Source organism: Pleurodeles waltl, chromosome 2_2 (assembly GCF_031143425.1).
Source record: "Pleurodeles waltl isolate 20211129_DDA chromosome 2_2, aPleWal1.hap1.20221129, whole genome shotgun sequence".
In the NCBI taxonomy this organism is placed as follows: Eukaryota; Metazoa; Chordata; class Amphibia; order Caudata; family Salamandridae; genus Pleurodeles; species Pleurodeles waltl.
In genome coordinates, this window is record NC_090439.1 from 470,716,154 (window position 1) to 470,737,227 (window position 21,074).

The 21,074-nt window shown below is 41.9% G+C and overlaps 1 protein-coding gene across 3 annotated transcripts in view; it reads left to right on the forward strand.

Moving 5' to 3' along the window:
• Positions 1-535: 535 nt before the first annotated feature.
• The window catches only part of MYOM1 (myomesin 1), a 650,420-nt gene continuing 629,881 nt past the window's right edge, over positions 536-21,074 (forward strand). For 2 of the 3 annotated variants that reach the window (XM_069219960.1, XM_069219962.1), the window contains exons 1-2: positions 575-697; positions 19,252-19,409. In XM_069219960.1, coding sequence (XP_069076061.1) covers positions 19,279-19,409 — 131 coding nt within the window. In that variant the 5' untranslated portion in view covers positions 575-697; positions 19,252-19,278. Of the gene's footprint in view, positions 698-19,251; positions 19,410-21,074 lie in introns of all 3 variants that reach the window. The other variant, XM_069219961.1, reaches the window with a different exon arrangement.

Consider the following 21,074-nt stretch of genomic DNA (forward strand, 5'->3'; position numbering starts at 1 on the left):
AGTGCCAATATGTGTGACTAGGAGCAAACTTATTTTTCTTTTGTGTCTCTCCTTCGCGCTCATGCCCATGGCAGACATGGTGCTTTGAATCAGCTCACTTTTGTCAACTGTTTTCCTTTTCATTTTCAATTTATGTGGCAAGAAAAGTTCAGTTATGAATTTACAACACCAATAGCTCTACCTGGAGCAATGCGAGACCGATTGCATTCCAAATGCTTGTTAAGATTATTGTAAGGTACTACATCACCAAGACAACCTCCAAATACAAAATATAATCGTGGAATATTCCCTACTGATGAATACTCCCACCAGATGGCCATAGGCTCCGAACCCTTGAAGCCAGGCAGAGGGCCCTGGAATACACTGGCTGCGCACCAGAAAGCTGAGGGACCCGTGGCAGCTCCTGAAGATTCCTGACACGGTGTAAGTGGGTGTGTGAGGCCGGTGGCCGCTCCTGCCTGCCTCTCCCTCTCTTTGGCTGCTATATTTATCGTCCTGGCTGGCCATAAAAGGTCAGCGCTGGGGCTCTGACATTCCGCTCACTGCAGGCAGGCATTATTTTTGCTCTTTATCCCGGCGCCCGGTCTGTAGCGCCGGCCCAAACCCTCTTTGCTGGATTCCGCCATTGCTGGATTTGTCGCCCGTCCCTTGTTTTGCAGCCTCCAGACAGGACTCGGTGTGGTTCCGCCCGGCCTTGGTGAGTATGCCGTGCCGTGCCGTGCAGTGTGCGTGCCAGGTGCGTGCCTCGCTCCAGCCGAAACTGGGCACACGCCCTACTCGGTCCACTCTAGGCAGCTCCTTAATCCTTTGAGCTCAGCATTTCAAAGAGGCTGTCTCAAGTGCGCTGAAATCGGGCCGTGAGGTTGCCAAAGAACACTTTCAGATTGGTAAATCAAGGGGTTCGATTTAGGAGCACTTTTTGGAACACTTGAGGCTGGCACCTGTCTTCTTACTAAACACCACTACCTGTTTCCTCTCAGATGTCAGGAGTTTGGTCCGAGGCAGAAAGCGTTGTCACGAGCCGAGATAATCGAACTGCCGTTATACTTAAATCATGCATGTATGAAATTAATATATTCCTTTGATTTTCTTTTATGCATTTATTTTAAAAGGATAATTTTTTTTTATTAGAGCATACTGGTTATGAAGTTACACGACAAAATACTTTTTGCAGGGGTAAATGGTCATTTTGTTTTTACAACGCGCTTAATAGTGACTCGTTTGTTTCATTGCTCTTAAGTGTAAAAGGTATTGAGAATCTGCTCGCTTATTGGTTTCTAATAGTGCATTCAAAGGATATATTTAATATAAAGTGTTGCTTAATTCATTGTACAGGAGTTCTCTATAGTGTACAATGAACTGACCAGCGTCCACGGCTGAGGTCATTTGATTGAGAAGAGACGTGCAGTTTCTCTAAAAGGCGCTGAAAGATATTTACGCTCAGATGTATAACGGGATTGTGCTGATGCAAGGCATTGCACCAGCCAAATTAGGACATGCGTGACTGTGGCAGGGGAGCGCGGTCCTACGACTTGACTTCTAAAGTACACCACAGTTTGGCGTGCGACAGACAAGGGCATAGGGTGCCGAGGCCCACCGCACCGGCCAGCCAAACTGCAGTGTTCTGGAAATTCACGCGCACGTAGTATTTTCAGTAGAGCAGGCAAATTCCGCCGCATGAATTGGGTGACTGGGCACCAATCATGAGCATTTTCGCTCACAGGCCATAAATTAAGGCCTTACCACGTGCAAAGGAGGTCTTGTATGATTTAAACGAACGCGCATGGTTCCATAGTTTTCAGTCTGTTCCTTTTCATTCCACTGAGTGAAAAGCAGACACATGGATACTGGGCAGGCTACATTACAAAAATATGCGATTAAGAGATGACTGATTAGCTTCACTGGTTTTGTGCAGTGACTACTGAATAGTTTCCGAAAGGATCACGAAGGTAGACCATGGAGTGCAGTGGGATTCGGATGGGCGTCTTCTCACCAACCACAAACTAGTAGTTTGGGGTCAAACAAACATTTGTGAAAATGTCTTACATTATTCCCTTATGCTAAAGTTATACTGTCACTCGTCTGTTCTGGTTATCGGAAGGAGTTGAGGAGCGAAGCATCATTGTTGGAAGACACATGTTGACTGTACTATAGGGTGATGGCCCACTGATAATCAGAGCCTGTGTGTAAAGCTGTCGAAAGGCTTTATTGCCAAGAGGGAAATGGCATTTTTGAGTGCCATTTGGTTAAAACACCAAATAGGCACAGGTTTATTAGTGTCAAAATGAGTTATTGGTATATCATTGTGCGGTTATCAGCAGAATCCAGGTCAGATTGAATTGTGACAGTGGCTTCTTTTCAGTGTTGTCAGGACGATTCCCTATCAGCAGACTATGTCCAGATCCCAGTGATACAAATGTTACACAAAAAATGCTATCAAGACTGCTGCCTTTTAACAAAACTCGACATCTACATATCCTCTGCGCCATAGTGGAAGTAAATTGACAACATAGGGTCTCCTTGCAAGGAAATTCCACACACTGTTGAGAGCCCGTCCGTATCTTTACTTGCAGCAACAAAGGAATGTGTGCTGATCTGAATAAAGTAAAACAAAAAAGTGATGGATGCAATGCTTAAATTATTCTCAGTTACTGGTAATTATTTGGGACTGCATTCCAGTCCATTGTTGATTTACTGACCATGTCACTGAAGACCGTAAGGAGCCATCTTCAGTTCAGCTTTGGTCCTGCGCCAAAAGGAAAGGCCAGACCTGGGCCCCTTGCTCCCTGTTCCACATGACTTAATTATATCAAAACGCCAAAATGAGTCTGGGTTTCTGTGTCTTTGATTCTGTCCGGAGGTGACCTGTCCAGGCAGTGTAGGCTGGACTGCTTCTATCTGAGCAGGAACAATACTGATTTGCATATGTGTGGTCTCTGGAGTGGTATTGTGGGTGAAAAAGGGTTTGTAATGCAGCAAGAGTGATCACAAAAGGCTTAAATGTAAACATTTGCTCCCATACCTTTTTTTGTGCAAATCAGAATACATACACCAGTGAGATGCACTAGTGATTCTGTGATCTGACAAGCAGAATGCACGACTGCTTGGCATCTGGATGCAGGCAGATGATTTGAGTCACCTGGCCCCAGTACTAAAATGGCCAGGACTGACATGATTAATTTTGTTTTTTAAAAGCAGGATTCGAATATACGGAGCACAAACGTCATAGCCGAGAGCTGCTGACTGTAACCGGATAGTTTCTCTCCACACCTTTGCTACTGATGATAGCCGTTGGCTTTACCCCTCGTGCTTGGGACTCCTCGCTCATCCGATGCCATCTGTGACCAAGTACTGTGACCAGTAAGGATCACAACTGCCAAGCTTTTTAATCTTGCCAGAGGAACCCTGAATAAAGTAATCAAGGATTGTTCTATAGACAATCTGAAATCGTTCTCAACAGCATATTGCAGATTTGATCACTATGTATCGTATCAAAACCTCCCTACTATAAGCTGAGCCCATCATGACAAAGGTTGGATTAGAATGAGTTAAGAACCAATGATGAAGTAGGTCACTTGTTGGTCTCAATTTATCATATCAGGACGTCCCTACTGTAGATTGAGCACATCGTGACAAAGGTTGTATCAGGATGAAGTAAGAGCCAACAATGAAGCAGCCCATATGTTGGTCTCTACTTTTCATATCAAGACCTCCCTACTGTAGGTTTAGCCAATCGGGACAAAGGTTGTAGTAGGATGAGGTAAGACTATGATGAAACAGGCCACATATTGCTCTAGTCATCATATCAAGACCTCCCTACTGTAGGTTGAGCTCATCATGACAAAGGTTGTATCAGGATGAGGTAAGACCCTATGATAAAGCAGACGGCATGTTGTTCTCTATCATATTAAGACCTCACTCCTATAGGTTAAGCCCATCGTGACAAAGGTTGTATCAGGATGAGATAAGAACCTATGATGAAGCAAGCTATATGTTGGTGGTGAGGCTCCTTTCATCTATCGTAAGGCATCAATACTCATATAAACAAGATCAGGAATGCTGTTCCTTTTATATTCAGCTATAACTGTTGTTTTATACTGTCAATAAGGAAATGTCTCATTTCTTTCCCGTCTTCTGAGTCAGTACCTTTGCAACACCACTGTACTTTGGGCTTTGATTGATTTTATTTTTTATTCCTATACTTGCTTCCTCAAATTGTGGAGATTAGCTAGTCACTGTCTGTCAAATATGCATATTTCTCTCTGTGGTCCTATACATTAATGTGTTAGTGCATGCTAGAAACTCAGTATTAAATGCTTTAAATACTTAATGGTCGTCCCATAACCATCTGAATTTTGACTTATTATTCAGTTCATAATACATGTCAATAAAAATACTTTCTAGTTCCAGCCCCACTTACTCCATTTTTTTGCTGTCGTTGGTTGCATTTAATTATCATTTAAATAACATTATTTATTGGGATATTTGGCAAATGGGGGATTCTCTTAGAAGCTAATCCTAAATTTAATATTATAGTCTGAATTTATTTTGAAAATTGCACAAGATTACAGAGAAGTAATTTCTAGCTACGACCAGAAACCTTTTAGGAAGAACACATAGTAGTCTATCAAAGGCCCCAACTAAACGTCACATGACCACACGTGTCAGTCAGTGTTGAAATAGTCTCTCCAAATTTCGTGTCTTATTGCCACACCATCATGCAGTGTGTGAATTGCATTTTCCTTCTTAAAAGACAAGGGCAGTATTGATCATTTACTGTCAGGGATGTGAAGACTGACCCAGCAGTGGGTTTGGACCTACGCCCCTGCCGCTATGTGGTTTAACAAATATTGCCACCTTGTATGGAATGCTGAGACTGGCTCAACCAGCCAGAATGTTTATGATGTTGTCTCTAGCTACTGTTATTTTTTGCATCCCATGCTCAGTGTCAATGTGAAACAGGGGTTTAAGGTACTTAGGGCAGGTGGTCTTTTTGTCTGCCTCCTTTGGGGCGGGGATTCTGGTGTGTAGGAACCTAAAGTCTTATTGCCCTCATCCCGTTGAGCATCAACAGCTGTTGATTGGCCCACAGCTTAATGTACTGTAGCCCTGGATAGGGCCCATGCATTGCTGGACTGTGCAATTAAGACTTCTTTACACCCTGGGCCCAGTACAATAATGATTAACATTTTTAATTTCTAATCAGGAACCCTGCTCGATTCCAAGCTCTGTAAATCAGGCATAGGTTTCCTTTGAGGACAGCTGAAATAATTATAGCATCATATTCAATTTAAATTAAGACGCCTTTAACATGAGACCTTGTCCTCAAGCTGATCCGCTTGGTTGGCACTTGCTTCCATTGGTGATCTGTATCAGTTCTGAGCTGCTACGATGTACTACCAAGCTTTGCAGGAGCATGAGCCTTTCAAACCACAAACTTTGTTGTTGATCCTATGGTTAGCAGACAGCTAACTCAGCCGCCCTTGCTTGTTAGTGTTGAGTGTAACCTAACTATGTGTAGATGCACTTTCTGCATAAATGATGATAATCTAGAACTTCATCACTGCAGCTCAGGACTGCAAAAGAAATGCCCAGCAGTTTCCAGAAATGCAGAGAACTCCTGTTTTTTTGTCTCAATTTCTCTTTATTATCAACAGCAATACTTTGGAGTTTGATGCAGTGCTTAATTTGAGCCGGTGGTTGCCGGTGGGGGCTGGCACGTACCTTTTTCCTCAGGCATTTACTATGAGCAAAAGACACTAATGGGAAAGACGGAGGAAGAGAAAGACAGAAAGGTGGCAAAAAAGAAGAAAGCAGAAAACTTCAAGAGTGAGCTGAAGGGGCAGGGAGTGGCTGTAAATGGATTAAAGAGGCCAGAGATGGCTTTAGGATTACGCTGCCTCACTATTCTGTGCTCGCACATTTAATTGCAGTAGTCTTGTGTTATAGAGGAGAGCTTTGGGCACCAGCACGTTTTAGGACACTTCCCCTGCCCTAAGAAGCAATAATATTGCTTACAACACTCGAGTTATTGACCGCCATTTCTTTGTGCAATGTCGCTTGTAGAATGTCATTCCCAGAGTCGAGGGTTTATTCCTACTTATTGTTTGCATTCCTCATCCTTTGTTTATCTCAGACGGGTACGTTTTGGGAAGCTTATATTTTTGTAGTCTCTAGAATTTGTTATGTACCTGGTGTTAAAAACTATTGGAATTTGGTTATACTTTTGATTAAGTGTTTGTCTCACCAGTGTACCTGTTCACCTAAAGCACTGACTGTGTAACTAGTCAGCGTGGGAATGGTTGTAACAAGAGGGACAGAGGAGGCCATCCCAGCCCTTTGTATCTTTGTGTGAAGCTCTGCAGTTAGAGTCCTTACATCACTAGAGGTTTTGAAATCATTTCTCTTCAGTTGTTCAGCTTGTATTGTGCTACATTCCATTTCATGCATTTGTAGGTAACCCAGGCCCGTTAGTGCTAAATTACTAAAGTATAATGTGAGCACAAGAGGCAAGGGTGACAGTAGCCATTACGCCATGGGCCAAAGCTCTCAACTAATTCGCCACTGGAAACGGAGCAGAGGCTAAAGTACATCATCATGCTTGGATCTGTTTTACTCAATTGCTTTTTTCCAAGAATAAACTTGACAGAATTATAAATATACAAGAACAAACTATTTGCTCTGGCATTTAACCAATTGTTGGACCATGAAAAGCATAGGCTGTGGAGAGAGCACTTGAGAATATGAATAACAGTTGTTAAATCTAGCATTTAGACTTAGGTCGAGCTCATTTTTAGGTCTGAATTTTGATAGTACATTTGTCAAGCAGACCGATTGATTGTAATACACATAGAGATGGCTTTACAACCGACCCTTTCAACTACTGGCTTTCTTAAGCAGCCTCTTTCAGCCATTGGCTTGAGATTTACTCACTCACCTAATGCTATTGGCTGTTTGGCTGAATCATTCCCTTTCCACTCAAGTACTTGCATTGAACTACACTAGGGAATACTTTACAACTAAAGTCCTTTCTACCCCTGCTGACTACCTCTCAAGAATTTCGCTATAATATGATAGCACGGCCTGCATTATCATATGCACCCAGAACTATTTGCTTTGCCGATGCTTGTTTTAAAATCTCATACAAGTCCACATTAGTATTTTCCTGCCTAAAATGTGGGTAAAATGTCAATGGAACATATTCACAAAGACCAGCCTGAAAGCAAAGCTACATGCAATTTAAAATAAAATATATGAAGTGAGGACTTGAAAGCAAAAATATTATTAGATTTCATTTTCATTGTTTGCTCTGAGTCTGCTGTAATTGAGCAATGAACACTAAAAATAAAAGTAATCTTTCCACTTACAACAAAGGAGAGAAGGAGATGAGGTACACAAGAAGCACAGATTAATAAATAAGCAAAAACCCTTAACTTGCAAACCCATTCAAATAATAGAAAAAATGATATAAATTAACTAATTGCAAAAATTTCTTCAGAGCAAGCACGGCAGGCAAATTCTTGCTCAGGTGCTCCATTGCAAACCATAGCCCTATTTTCGCCTCTCTTAGTGCAATGGTGGGCTAAAGGGGCGACTCCTCACCTTTGTGCACTATTTTAATTTCATATTCCTTTATACTTTTCAAGTTGGGTCTGCACTGAATCTCCTCCTATCCCACATCCGTGTTTTTTTTTTTTATGCCCAATTGGTCATTGTATTCTGGATGTAGGAATTGACAAAAGTGTCTGAGCAAGTTTTTTGTATTAAACTTTATTATTGGGTCTCTTTTTGGCACATTGTTCCTCTGTTTCTAGTGGGGCTTGTTTTAACAGTCTGTAGGCAGCAGTGTTTTAGCTGTGAACGTCGGAGGATTCCATATTGCAGGGCCTGGATGGCCCACAACATCATTAAATCTATTAAATCTCTTCCTACCTTAATGAAAGGCAACACAGCATTCCCCTCCCCAACTCTATGTGAAAATTCCTCCGTGCCTTTCTAAGTGTCTCGTCTTGCAAAGTTCATTCAGGTCAGTCACACTACTACTGGGAACAGAATGTTGTTTGTTGTGTAGGTGGTGGTTGCACTGATCCATTAGAGTAAGGTGCAGTCATCTCTGGATAGAATAGGCTCTCTGAATCTGATGAGTTTCTTGGATTGTTTTCATGACCTTGGTGTGATTAGTGTTTGTGTTGATGCAATAGATTCTGTTGCGATGCTCTTTGGGTCTGATGTGTCTTCAGTTCATTTACAATACTGCATTTCAATTCTCTCATCTTTGTTGTGTTTTTCTTGCGTGTGGTTGTGATTTCTAGTGTGTGATTATATTATCTGATTTTCTTCTGTTTGTTTCTTCCTTTTTCTACCTGGGTGTGCTATTATCTGTGCCACTTTCACAGAATACACCACTATTTGACACCTCTTCGGAGGTCTGATGCCCTATGTGATAGATAGCTCCTGGATATTTTCATGGCGCAAATTGACATAGTCCCTCTTATGGTGTGTATGTCTTCAGATGACAGAATTGTGTGCAACACCTTCGACGGTGTTGTTTCATTCTTGACTGGTCCTTCTTCTCTTGCTTTGCCATTGTTCCTCCTTGAGTCTTGCTAAGCCTTATGCATTTTTCTCGTGGTGCATGAGACAGCCCTTTTATCTTTCTTCCCTTTTTTGCACTGAAGTGTCATGTTTTGTCTTCGCTCAGCTCACCAGCCCCCTTGTGAATTTTGGAGGTACGTCCCTTGCTTGTTTTTTGTCAACAGTCTCAATGCTCCAGATTTGAAATGTATCCTAAAACACATGTGACTCGCGCTTCCAGCATGAGGGTATAGTGCAATGACAAACTGCTAGTGTTTGCTAAGATCTGTCCATTTTTATTATTTAGTGCTCTTGTGTTTTGACTGCCTGGTAGTTATGCCCATATCCCTATCTATATCTATGGATGTTTGGTTCCATACTCCATCTTTCGGTCTTGAAATGTGCTGGATAGATGCACAGCTGAGATTGCCCTGCTAGCATCTGCTACTTTCAAGTAACTTTGATGTGGCCACCTCCTGAATCCCTGCTGATCTGTAGACATCTTGAGGGAGAGATCAGACTGCGTCGGTGCAGTCTAACATCATTATCCAACAGCTGTTTCTGATACAGCATTGAGAAACACATACTTTTTCATTTTATTGCTTTGTTCATGTGCGTGCCTTCAAACTCATTGGTTACTCTTCCAACAATGCCAGTTGGTTTTATTTCCTCTACAGACCTAGTAATGCCCTTGGCTGGTGGTCACTGAGTGCTTCACATGAATGTTGATGCACCTGATGGTGGCATTTCTTTGTTGCCACCACCTCTCTCTTTGTCTTATGGGACCCGCACCCTAATCTTTACTTTACACTAGGCTCTGTGTTCTTTGGCAAAGGTCCACTTTTCCCTTTATGTGCACAAGTTCTTCCTTTTATTTACCTACTTATGTTGTCGCTCATTTTGACACAGTTCTCAAAATCTCCACCTTTCTAAATCGGTCCCTTTGCTTCTATATTTCTACTGTCTTTCACAGTGTTAACTTTGTTTCTTTTATCTCTCTTTGCCGATTTTAGAAAATGCAGATGAAGGTTTTGTTTGAGCTTAGCATCCATTTTTAATTGCAAATTGTTATCCTCCGATGGCTTCTTTCAAAGGTACTTTGTTTCTTTGGTCAGCTATACTTTATAATAGGTTCTCTCTCTTTCACATTGTTTCGTTACTTCTAGAGAAGCTTGTCACTACCTATGCTGCCTTTGCAATGCCCTTCTCCTCCCCATTCGTTTAGACATTGTGGCCGGTGTCCTCACTTTGGACCTGGGGGGAATTCTTAAAGCTGAGTTCTTTTTCACAACTTGACACGGATACAACAGTGGCTATACTTTGCCTTATTATATCCTTCCACGTTGCCTTCTAATGGACTTAAACCTTTCAGTCCTGCTTATTTATGCCCAAATGTTGCCCGCTTTCCACACTATTACACTCAACACTAGGCCCAGGCAGAAGTTATAATTCTGCTTGTGGAATTAGAGGACTCTGGCAACTCCGTGGGAATCTTTCAATGTGGAGTTCTGACCAAATTCTGGCAATCACATGTGGCGGATTTTATTTCCGTTTGATCAACGCAAAGACAATGAGACCAATGTGAGGGTCGAGCAAATGAGCTGGCAAGCGCAAGCTAGATTTGTTGTCCCCTAGCATGCTTTCTGGCAACTAGGAAGCCTTTTCTAACACGAGCAGTCACGGTCAGAGGGCTGCTTCTTGAGTAGATTTTGTAATTGAGTGGCAGCACAATTAACTCGGATAGCCCTGTTCACTGTGCACTTGCACACATTACAATGCAGTTTACACTGATTATTCAGCATAGTACGTGCTACTCGTACTAACTGCAGCGCAACATGCATTTTTTGCGCCCATTGGCAGAACTCCACAGGTTTTATGTAACTCAGTGGAATTCCACAGTGTGAAATTCTGAGAGCCAGCCACTCCTACTCACCATCCCCTTGAGTTATTTTTCCCTCTTGCTGCCCTTTGTGCCAGCCTTCTTATCGTCCTGTGCCCGCTGTCCCAGCCTCCGATGGCACAGCATCCCTGATCGGCTTCCTGTGTCTGCACCTCTCTCTGTACCAGCTATCACTGCCTCTTACAAAAGTCTCCCTAATCACCATGTTGTGTGCATTTTCCATTCCTTACACATCACAGGAGCCCCCTCCAGCAAGGTTCCCTTACTTGCCATTACCCTCTGGAGAGTATACTCTTCTTCATTGATTTCTTGTCATTGCAGCCTCCCCACCATGTTGTAGAGACAGTGGTTATGCTGATACTAACAGCAGCTTAGTGGCTCAAAGAATTTACATGATAGGAAATCCATTGGCAGCGACACATATTAAAAAAGTAGTGGGGCGGGTGGAGGGTGTGCGGGGGTAGCGCACAGGGAGCGGGAGGGGTGCATGTAGAGGGGTGTGGGGGCATGGGACTTTTTAACATAAAAAGAAAAAATAAAGCACCTGGTGCTGCCGGCCGCCTCGCGCTCCTTTGCGTCCAGGTCCCAGCAGTCCCTTTGGACAGCATCAGAGACTCCCTGTGCAATCCTTGCGCTGCTCTCATGCTATTATCAAGCATGAGAGCAGCACGGGATTGGCCTGAGCGGGCTGGTTTACCACCCAGTCAGGCACAGGGAGTCTGTGCTGTTTCTCCAACCCAGCTGTCAAATACAGCTGGGTTGGAGAAACATAAGGGCGTTCGTCCAAAGAGACATGCACACTTAAGTGCACTCCACTCCTCCTCCCTACTCCCATGGCCCAGCTCCGCCCCTCTGTGCACATGCTGGCTGAGAGCCAGTAGCTGAAAAAGAAAAAGATAATAACATATTGTTTTATTTTTCAGCTACTGGCTCTGAGCCAGTGGGCAACACTCCGCCGCTGAGGAAATCTTCTCTGTTGTCACTGTGAATCTACCAGATGAAAGAAAAGAGGCCTCCTGTCATCAGCAAGCCTCGATTTCCAAATGGCAACTGGTGAGCTGTAAAAACACTGGCGCATAAATACCGTCCCTAAAGTGTACCAAGCAAAGAAGCAAAGAAATTAAGCCTGACTTTCTCCTAAGAGGGTTGGAATACGAGGGGGCAATTCTCTCGGCAAGCTAATCTTCAAAAAAGGGGTCTAAACATGGCGTTTTTAGAGCACAATTGCGACTTACGTCTGCACATCTACTTAAATAGGTCTGAAAGAACACTCCTGAAGTATTCTAATGCCTTCATGGAGTGGCAAGAAAACCTAATCCTCCCCAGCGGTGTTGGAGGTTCACCCTCTTAAAAGAATTCAGAAAATGATGCCAAAACTGTGCATTTTCCATGCACATTCTCCTTACAAATGTTCACAAAACTGTAGGTGATATAAGCAGAGCAGAAATTGCAATGGACCTCCCATCCATATTGTCTCGCCTGAGACACACAAAGCTGTGGATGCAAGACTAAGGGGGCTCCAGTCAACCAGGCTCCTTAAGAACTAGTCCAGATATCTGAGGGAGGGAAGAGGAAGTCGTATGAATAAACAAGTCATTGGTGTAACATAGACACACTTTAAAACTTAAGTAAAGATACAACCAACTGCCACCACCTTGTTGACTATGCAGAACTCTGGCCCAAACCAGACATATTTTATGACTGGGAATCTACTAGGAAGTGGCATGGTGAAAACATTAAAGACAAATACAAACATCTCTCAATTTGTGGTCCATGTTAGCAGTGCTAAGCTGATTTCACAGAATGATCAAGTAGATATTTCAAGTTACCAGATATATGAAAGGACACTTTCAGGCACCGTTCCTCACAGCGGCAGTGACAGTCACTGACATATCAATTTTAACATACATTAGAAATGCACTGGTTTTGTTTGCAAACATCAGCCTTCTGAGTCAGGGAACAGGAGGTTATTTGAATGAACAATTCTTTAGAGTAACAGAGACAAATATTAGAACTCAAACAAACATTAACAGGCTGCCACCTCCCTGTTGGCTATTCGGAACCCTACGCTTATGAAACACACACCTATTGCTAGCAAATGCAAACTTGTATCTTTCTAAAGTAGCTCAATTCATAAAAAACGAAAACATTTCAATTTTATGTCAAAAGCACATTTTGTCTTGGAATACTGTTTTTTTGTTTTCTGTAATGAAATCTTTAGTTCCTAAACACGAGTTTGTCTGCTTCTGCAAGAACTCACCTGAACTACTGCCACTCATGAATATATTCTGCCTTGCTTAGCACTGAATCACGCGCTAATGCAGTGACGCTGTTACCATCATTATGCAGGCCACAATTATACTAAGGATGGGCACAATGAATTGTTTATTGGACTACGATCTGTCTGTGAGTGTAAATGTCAAAAGAGCTTGAATCGGAGAATCAAGATTTACCATTTGCCACTAAAATGTTTTTCCTCCTAAATTGGGCTTAAGTTGGACTTGCATGCATACCAAACGTAAACACGACCCTTTTAGATAGAAATAAAGGCTAATGATGGGCAAATGGACAGAAGGATGCATAATATTATATTATAAAAATGTATTACATTAAAAAAAAAAAGTTAATTTCACTTTTTAAAGTTATAATGATCTTCAGTACATCTAAACATGTATACTTACGTATGGAATGTCAATATTTTGGTCTACAATATTTTTGTAGTCCATTTTCTGATACTTTACATTATATATATGTGCTTTATCAGTCTCTCTGGACTGTAGGAAGACACCAGCTCACTATAGGACTGTTTCAAGTGCAAAGTGCTATTTATTCCATAGCAAGGACTTTAGTAGGTCTGGGCAGAATTCACAGAATTTCACTCCAGGGAATTCTGTAGAGTTACATAGAAAATCTACTCAAGAAGCCTCCCTCTAACCACGACCACTCCTGGGGCTGCTCACATTAGAAATTGTGCAAGAAGGCTTCCTAGCGACTGGAAACCACTCTAGAAGATGCTAAATCTCACTGGCACTCACCAGCTCGCTTACTGAAACCTCAAGTTGGTCCAGATGTCATTGCTGTAGTGGTGAAATCCTTGAATGAGATACAGAGCCAAAGAGTTGAAGTAAGTGCTGTTCCTCCTTTATTAAGAACGCCAGTACAGTAAAGGGAACAGGTCTGTACAGCAGTGCGTCCTGGCTCAACTCACTCCAAGAGCATTCCAACGTCGTGGACATTGGAACTCTCTTGCGTCACTAGCCATACATTCCATGAAGGAATGTGCTTACACACACAACAATTGCATTGCTCGAACAGGAAAAAAAATTCACCACACCATGATTGGGAGAAATTGGTCAGAACGCCATCTGAAAGTAGTAACGCAGAGTCACCAAATTCCTCCAATTCCACGAGCAAAATTAAACATTCCACCAAGGTCTAAACATCACGTTTCAGCTACCTCAGTAAATAAATGTGAAGTCCATATTTTGGATGTTGACTTTTTTTTTTTGCAACATTTTTGTCTCACCATATTTTGGTGGTTGATATTCCGTCATACAGTCTGAGAAAAAAGTAATGGTTGTAATCTGAGCTTTCAGAGGATGAGTACAACAGAATGAATGAGTATTTCAGCTATAGATTGAAGATTAATACATGCTTAGAAAATTTCACTAGAAGCCATCGCTGTGAAAGGTTTTGTATTTGTCCCTAACACGAAATATCATAAAAACCCATGGTGTTCGTATGTTGTTAATTTTGGTGTGAATACAAAAGCATATGACAAATTAGCATAAAAGTTAAAATCACAGTACAAAAATACCCCACTAGTAAGAAGGTATTTAAATCTTGAAGTGGGGTAGTGTAAAGGAGTGCAGGGCATGTGGTTTGGACAGATCATCACTTCAACATATGCCACTTGTTTTCAGTGAGACATGGAGATTCTAGAGCCCAATGCTCGTCGTAGTTAGGAGACAGTACGTCATAATCTGTATACAGCCGCTATTATCAGAAAGTGCACAATAGAGACAGTCTGTTTCCTGTCCTTGCTCAGAGTCAGCTTATCATCTTTGCAGGGGGTTGAAAATGTAAACTATTTTAGGATGTCGTAAGGAGGAATGTAGTCCACGTGCAGCAGGATTAAGGTGAGAAGTAGTAGGAAAAGTGGGCAAATCACAGAAGTCATCAGACTCAGTGGCGTAACAAAACTTGAGGGGGCTACCTGCAAAGAACATTGAGGGGGCCCCTCCAACTCAGTCAGGAGCCCATGCACAGTGCTGGCCAGTGCATGGTGCATGACTGCATGCTGCACATGGGGCCCCTGGAGCTCGCCCCCTCCGCACCACTGGAGCTGCAGGGCCTATTGTTACCACATTGATCAGACTTCTTTTTTCGCTGATTTGAATTAACTCTCATTAATCATGATTGTGACGTTTCAAGGTGATTAGGTTGAGCGCACAAGCGCTGTCTGACCTGTTGTTATCTATCTGTGGGCTTTTATCCACGCCCATCTCACGCCCATCACTTTCACTCACTCATGGGCTTGCCTTTCGAAAATCCCATGATGTCATTGGTAAATGCTTTACGTTTGTCCCGCCTTTGGGCATTTTTGTTACCTCCTTGCAGACTAACCCGGTTACATGGATATTTGCATGATTGCCGATAAACTTCAGCGTGGGCTAACTGTTTTTTTTCTTTTTGTGTCTCCCCTTTGTGCTCCAGGGCATCCATGGTGCTCACAGCGTGAACAGCATAAACAGCACAAACTCCAAGGCAGTATTGTAACACTGGTCACATTGGTCACACTGTTATCTAATCAGAGTAATTTCTTTTGGCTCTCCCCTTTTGGGCTCAATAGCTTTTCCAAAAACCCTTGTAGTTGATAAATGCTTTACTAAAAACCACAAAAATTCACAATGCCACTCTGCTTGCACAGCAGTAGAGCCGATACTACAATATTCACTGCACTCAGAAAAACTCGACCCATAATGCTTTGCAGGCATTCTTTTTCACCAAATTTTAGCCAATAACTCAGCCCAGGCTGGTTGTAGGACAAGGAGACCACCACCAAACTGTTCAACACAACACACTCTTTCTGTTTAGGTCATCTCTTGGTCCGCCCAATATGTTAGTGGGGAACCCAAAATAAAAACCCCTCCCACCATTTAGTGTTGTTTTAAGTGGTCTATGGTTGGACTGTTTGTTTTATAGCTGAGCGTTGTTTGTGTTTTAAGTGCCTTAATATTACAGTAGGTGTGCTAGGTCTTCTTTGAGTAAGGCAGTACACTCTCTAGAGGCTAAACATATGGTTGTATTGCATTACGTTCTGCTTGTATATGGTTATGCTCTCTAGGGGCTAAATATATGGTTATATGACTTTGTTTCTTAAAAATGTGATTTTTATTGTGGTGTACTCTAGGGGCTGTTCTGAGCATTACAGTCAACATACTACAATATTCACTGCAGTTGGTCGTCCCATAATGCTTTGCAGGGCATTCTTTCACAAACATGTTTGCTCATATCTCAGCATGTGGTGGTCCTAGGACAATAGGTCCACCTTCAAAATGTCCACCACGACCTGCCCTTTCTTTCTAGATCATCCTTGGGCCCCACACTAGGTTAGTGGGGATCCCAAAATAATAACCCCTCCCACCATTCAGTGTCTTTTTGTAAACCCTTGTGCCACATTATTCCTGTGCCAGGCATAATGTATGCAATGGGGGTGTTTTCTAGTTAGGGGAGCTGAAATAAATGGTGAAAGGCAATCTAAAAGATTGCCTTTCACCATTTTTTTGGCACTTTTAACACCTGTTCAGAGCAGGTGGTAAAAAGGGGCTTCCATTATTTAAAATGGGCCCCTATGTTCTCTGCAGGAGTAGTGACAACATTTTGGTGCCACTCTTGCAGAGTACATAAATATCATTAAAAAAATGATAATGTCTCCTATCCTGAGCCATGGTGCGCTGTATTTTAAATATGGTGCACACATGGTGGCAGTAATGGGCGCAAGAAAAGTGGCCCAAGAAAAGTGGCCCTGCACTAGGTGCAGCGCCACTTTTCTTAGATCTGGCACTATTTTTCTTACAAATGCTATTTTCATTGTGGTGTCCTTTAGGGGCTGTTATAATGGCAAAAGTTTATTTCTGATAAAAGTTTTTATTGGGTTTATATGATATTTGTATATGTTATATTAATCTCTGCTTATTGTAATTATGACCGTGATTCAGGCCAACTTAACATCCTTACTACACTATGACTGTTAGACCACTTGATATATGTGAGTGACCCTTCTAGTTTATTTCTCTCATTACTCCTCTGTGGGTGTCTTGTGTCTTTTTGGGGGGAATTGTATTAGCCAGCCAGCAACTCCGATGGTGGAGTGGTGAAAGTGGTATTCTATTGGAATTAGCATGGCAGATTTAAATTAGGATGCTAAATGGAACATTTTCATTTTTGGCTGCAAATAGAGGAAGAAGGTACATGGAAGTGCTTTAGTTATATGCAGAGTCACTGAAATTATGTGGCATGAAAAGGCCAAATTATAAGGCAGGGTTGACCAATATATGTGGCATGACAAATCCAGTTATGAATTTACAAAGCCAGTAGCTCTAACTCGAGCAAATATGAGACCTATTACATTGCAAATTATTATTTTTATTTGAATGTGCACTCATAATTGAAAGTTCTTATGCCCTGTCCACCACACCGGCCCAGTGCAGACATTATCATCCAGCCAGGTCCAGCATTTGCTTCTCTGTCTTAACTGTCTATGGGATTTCTACAATTATTGTATTTCTCTTTTTTTAATTTAATTCAAATATACTTGACTTGCTGGCAACTATCCCTTTGATTTTACATTCAGAATATGAGTTTTATATCTTGGGGTGTTGGACCCATTCTAATTGCTTTAACTAAAGAAGATTTCCACTTCATTCTTCGGTGTCAGAAAGGCATTGGACTCAAAGGAAGGGAGCTCGCTAATTCACTTGGGCATTTTCTTTTGCTTTACAGCAGTGGTCTTCAAACTTTTTAATGTTGTGCCCTCCCCACCCCCGGGGTAAAAATAATAATCTGGGTCCCCTCCATGGAAGTCTTTTAGGTGTCGCCAGCAGGTCACAACTGCGACCCCCAGCTTGCCCTTTGTGACCATGACACTGCATCTCCGACCACTGGCTTCAGAGATGGCAAAATCAATGCCAGGAACACATAGTTACACGAATAGTCAATGATATTTTATTCACTATCAGCGTAACAAAAAATGGAGTACAGTTAGCTGGAATATGACCCTCCTTGGTAGCTGAGGTAAGTAAAAACACTTTTAAATGTATGTTGTGAGTTTGCTTATGTAAAAGAGAGTGTGTGTATGAGTGAATGTGGGTTTGTGGAAGCATGTGTGTGACTGAAAGTAAAGATGAAATGCCACGTGATGTCACTTCCGCTACCCCTGGCATTTTGGTTAATTGACGTCCGTGCCCCCTTCCGAATTTTTCACAATTATTCTATTAAATTTTGCTATGTTGAAGTATGTCTAGACTTATTTCAGCATTGCAGTTAAGCTCGGTTACTGTTTTTAAAATGCAATCAAATATATGATGCCAAACATACTATTCTGGTCAGGTAGTATCTACAGTCTGATTATTAGAAGTGAGGTGGGGGTTTTGCAGAGTATTTGGAGTTCCTTTCCTTTTGACACATACTCCCAGCCTGGATATAAATGACAAAACATGTTAGTGATGGCCCATTACAGAGCGATATACTGTTGCTCACTGTTGTCAACTTAAAACAAAGTTATGTTACTAGCATAATGCTTCTGTTAGCCAGAGCCAGGCATCCATCCCCACTACCCTATCCCCCTGGGATCGTTTGAAGCCCCCATAGGTGAGCCCGCTCCCCAGTATGTAGACCCCTGCTTTACAGACACTACTTTTGGTAAACACACAGATTGCCTTGGTTGCTAGTTAAATTGTCTAGTTTTTTTTTAATTTTGGGACACGTAGGCCTGTTTTATAATGAAATAAACAAGGGTACAAGTCCCAGAATTCGAAGAAATGGCCTGGTTTGAGGCAGCACAACACACGGACTTGGGAAACTAGTCAGAGCTGTCTGAGGGGTTTATCTTTTTTGCTTTGAGAAATGGGCCAGTCGCATATGAGAGACTCGGATTGTGAACATTTTACTTAGGTCCCAAGTATTTTCACTTTGATATACCAAATGATTAGCCGTATATAAAGTCCCAATTATATTGATGTCCAAGAATGAGGGTGTGGTAAGAATGTATAGAGAAACATTGATTGTACCCTTTTGCAATACGCAAGTGCATAGATAAATCACTGTATGGAATCCTTGTCATATCCATGCTCAACAATTAAGTGTTTTGATAAGGCAGCAAACAGAGTTCCGATCATAACTGTGTTAAATAACACCTTGTGTTTTTTTAAAATAAAGTGTCGATAACCTTTAAGTCTCTCTAAAGAAGGCCTGTATTAAATAAACCAGGTTTCTTAATCCTCCTTCATTGAATAAATAGGCATTAATTTGTGATAACAGGGTCTGCTGAGTACCCATCAATCTGTAATACGTATATGAGGTGCTTTAGTGGCTACATCTGTAGTGGGTCTGATACATGATGAATCCCTTCATTGGCTCCTATTATCGTATCATGTTACTCATTCTAGTAAAGTGTGAGATGCCAAACATTTTGTGGTTATTCATTCTTTGTTCTTGTGATTTCTGGTTTATGTATCCTCTATATATTTATATTCTTTTTTTCTTCTTATATCCAGTGCACGTAGTGGAGCGAGGTACCCAGAATGTCATTACCCTTCTATCAGAAGAAACATGAGCACTATGACCGCGCTTATCGCGATACGGAGCTGAAGTCTACTATGAGCCACTACCAACAAGAAGAGAAACGCAGTTCTTCAGCACACAGCTGTCACGAGTAGGAAAGAGTTAACTTTTTTTCTCTGAGATTTGTTTCAATACAATGTCTGGCTTTCTAACATCTCTTGGTCAACAGACATAAAACATATAAGTATCTTAGCAGCTGAAAGTGAATAGTGTTTCTGAGGTGGTACTTGAGTGGCTTAACCTCCTTTAAACAACAGTAAGTGTTTATAACCCATACACATGTGGAAGCTCAGAGTACAAGTCCAAAAGGTATCAGTGGCCACCATATTTCTCACTATTAAGTTGGCAGTTTGCATGCACAGTCCTCTGGTTGTCGACTACTTGTTCTTGTCAAGTATGTACCAAGTTACTATTTCATGAAAGTGTTGTACAAAAAGCAGGTGAGGATGCTCTGAAGGTTGGGGGCAGACACAATAACCAGACACAAGAAGACAGTGAACACCACCTGTTACCATGACCAGATTTACGCTCTGGCCAACTTTACAGTCTTAATTAACACTTTACACTCACAACATAATATCCAGCCTTAGGGGCCAATCTATACCCTGAGGCATCAGAATACCAGTGATCCCAAATGTTTTTTGAAGTAACTAGTGGACCTTTTTTGGTCCAAGCCTACCAGACAGCACAGCTGTCTGTTTTCAAAAGTACTTCTTGTGGGCATTCTGAAAGCTTCCTTGGGAATGCATTCCGTCCACTGCTTGCCATTGGCTTTGGGGTTTCTAAGTCACATTTTCTTGTTATTTGCTAGTTTTATTTTTTTAGGCTGCCCAGCATGTTTTCCTTCCTCACATGGAGCAAAGCTTATTTAACATCACTCCTTGTATTCTTCTACAAGTCCTCACTTCGTGTAAACAGGCCTTTTAATTGTGTTCTTATCTTGTCACATTTGCTTCACCGTTCAAAGACAGAAGCCAGATGTCAAGCTCTGTTTTCCAAGGGTGCTTGGCATTAAATTTTCTTTCTCTTACTTCAAAGTGAGAGGATTTATATGACAACCGTCCCAGTTACTGGGAAAGAAAAGGTTTTTTTCTAGGACATAACAAAATATAAATGCCTGTAAATGAACTGTGCAAACATGTCAGAACATATCTTAATTAGGAAAGCACAAAAGAAGCCCTTTTTTAAATTCAGAATGGTGGTAGAAACTAGGCGATGCAATTTCCACTCATTATCATTTGAATGCTGTATAGTTTTATCAGTAAAACTGTATGTTCAAATATAATGGTAATTTCAATTGAAAATGTGTTGTCTGTAATAGCAGTGCTCTACCACACCATGCATGCTGCACAATTACACCACTCCACTCTACAACACTCCATTCCCCTCCACTCTATAAACCACTCCCCTTCACTCTACTGTGCAACACTCCACTCTACTCTATGCCACTTCACTCTAGGCCACTCTATTCCACTCTATGCCACTCCACTCAATGCCACTCCACTCTACGATACTCTGCTCCACTTTACTGCACTCCATGCCTCTTTGCTCCACTATACACTATGCTGCTCCACTCTACACCACTCTACTGTATGCCACAGAACTCCACTCTGCTCCCCTCAACTCTACATCCCTCCACTCTATGAAACTCTATTTTACTCCACTCTACAATACTCTATGCCACTCCATTCTGATACGTTTCTCCTCTGTATGCTACTCTACTACACTGCACTCCACAACACCTACTCCTGTCTAG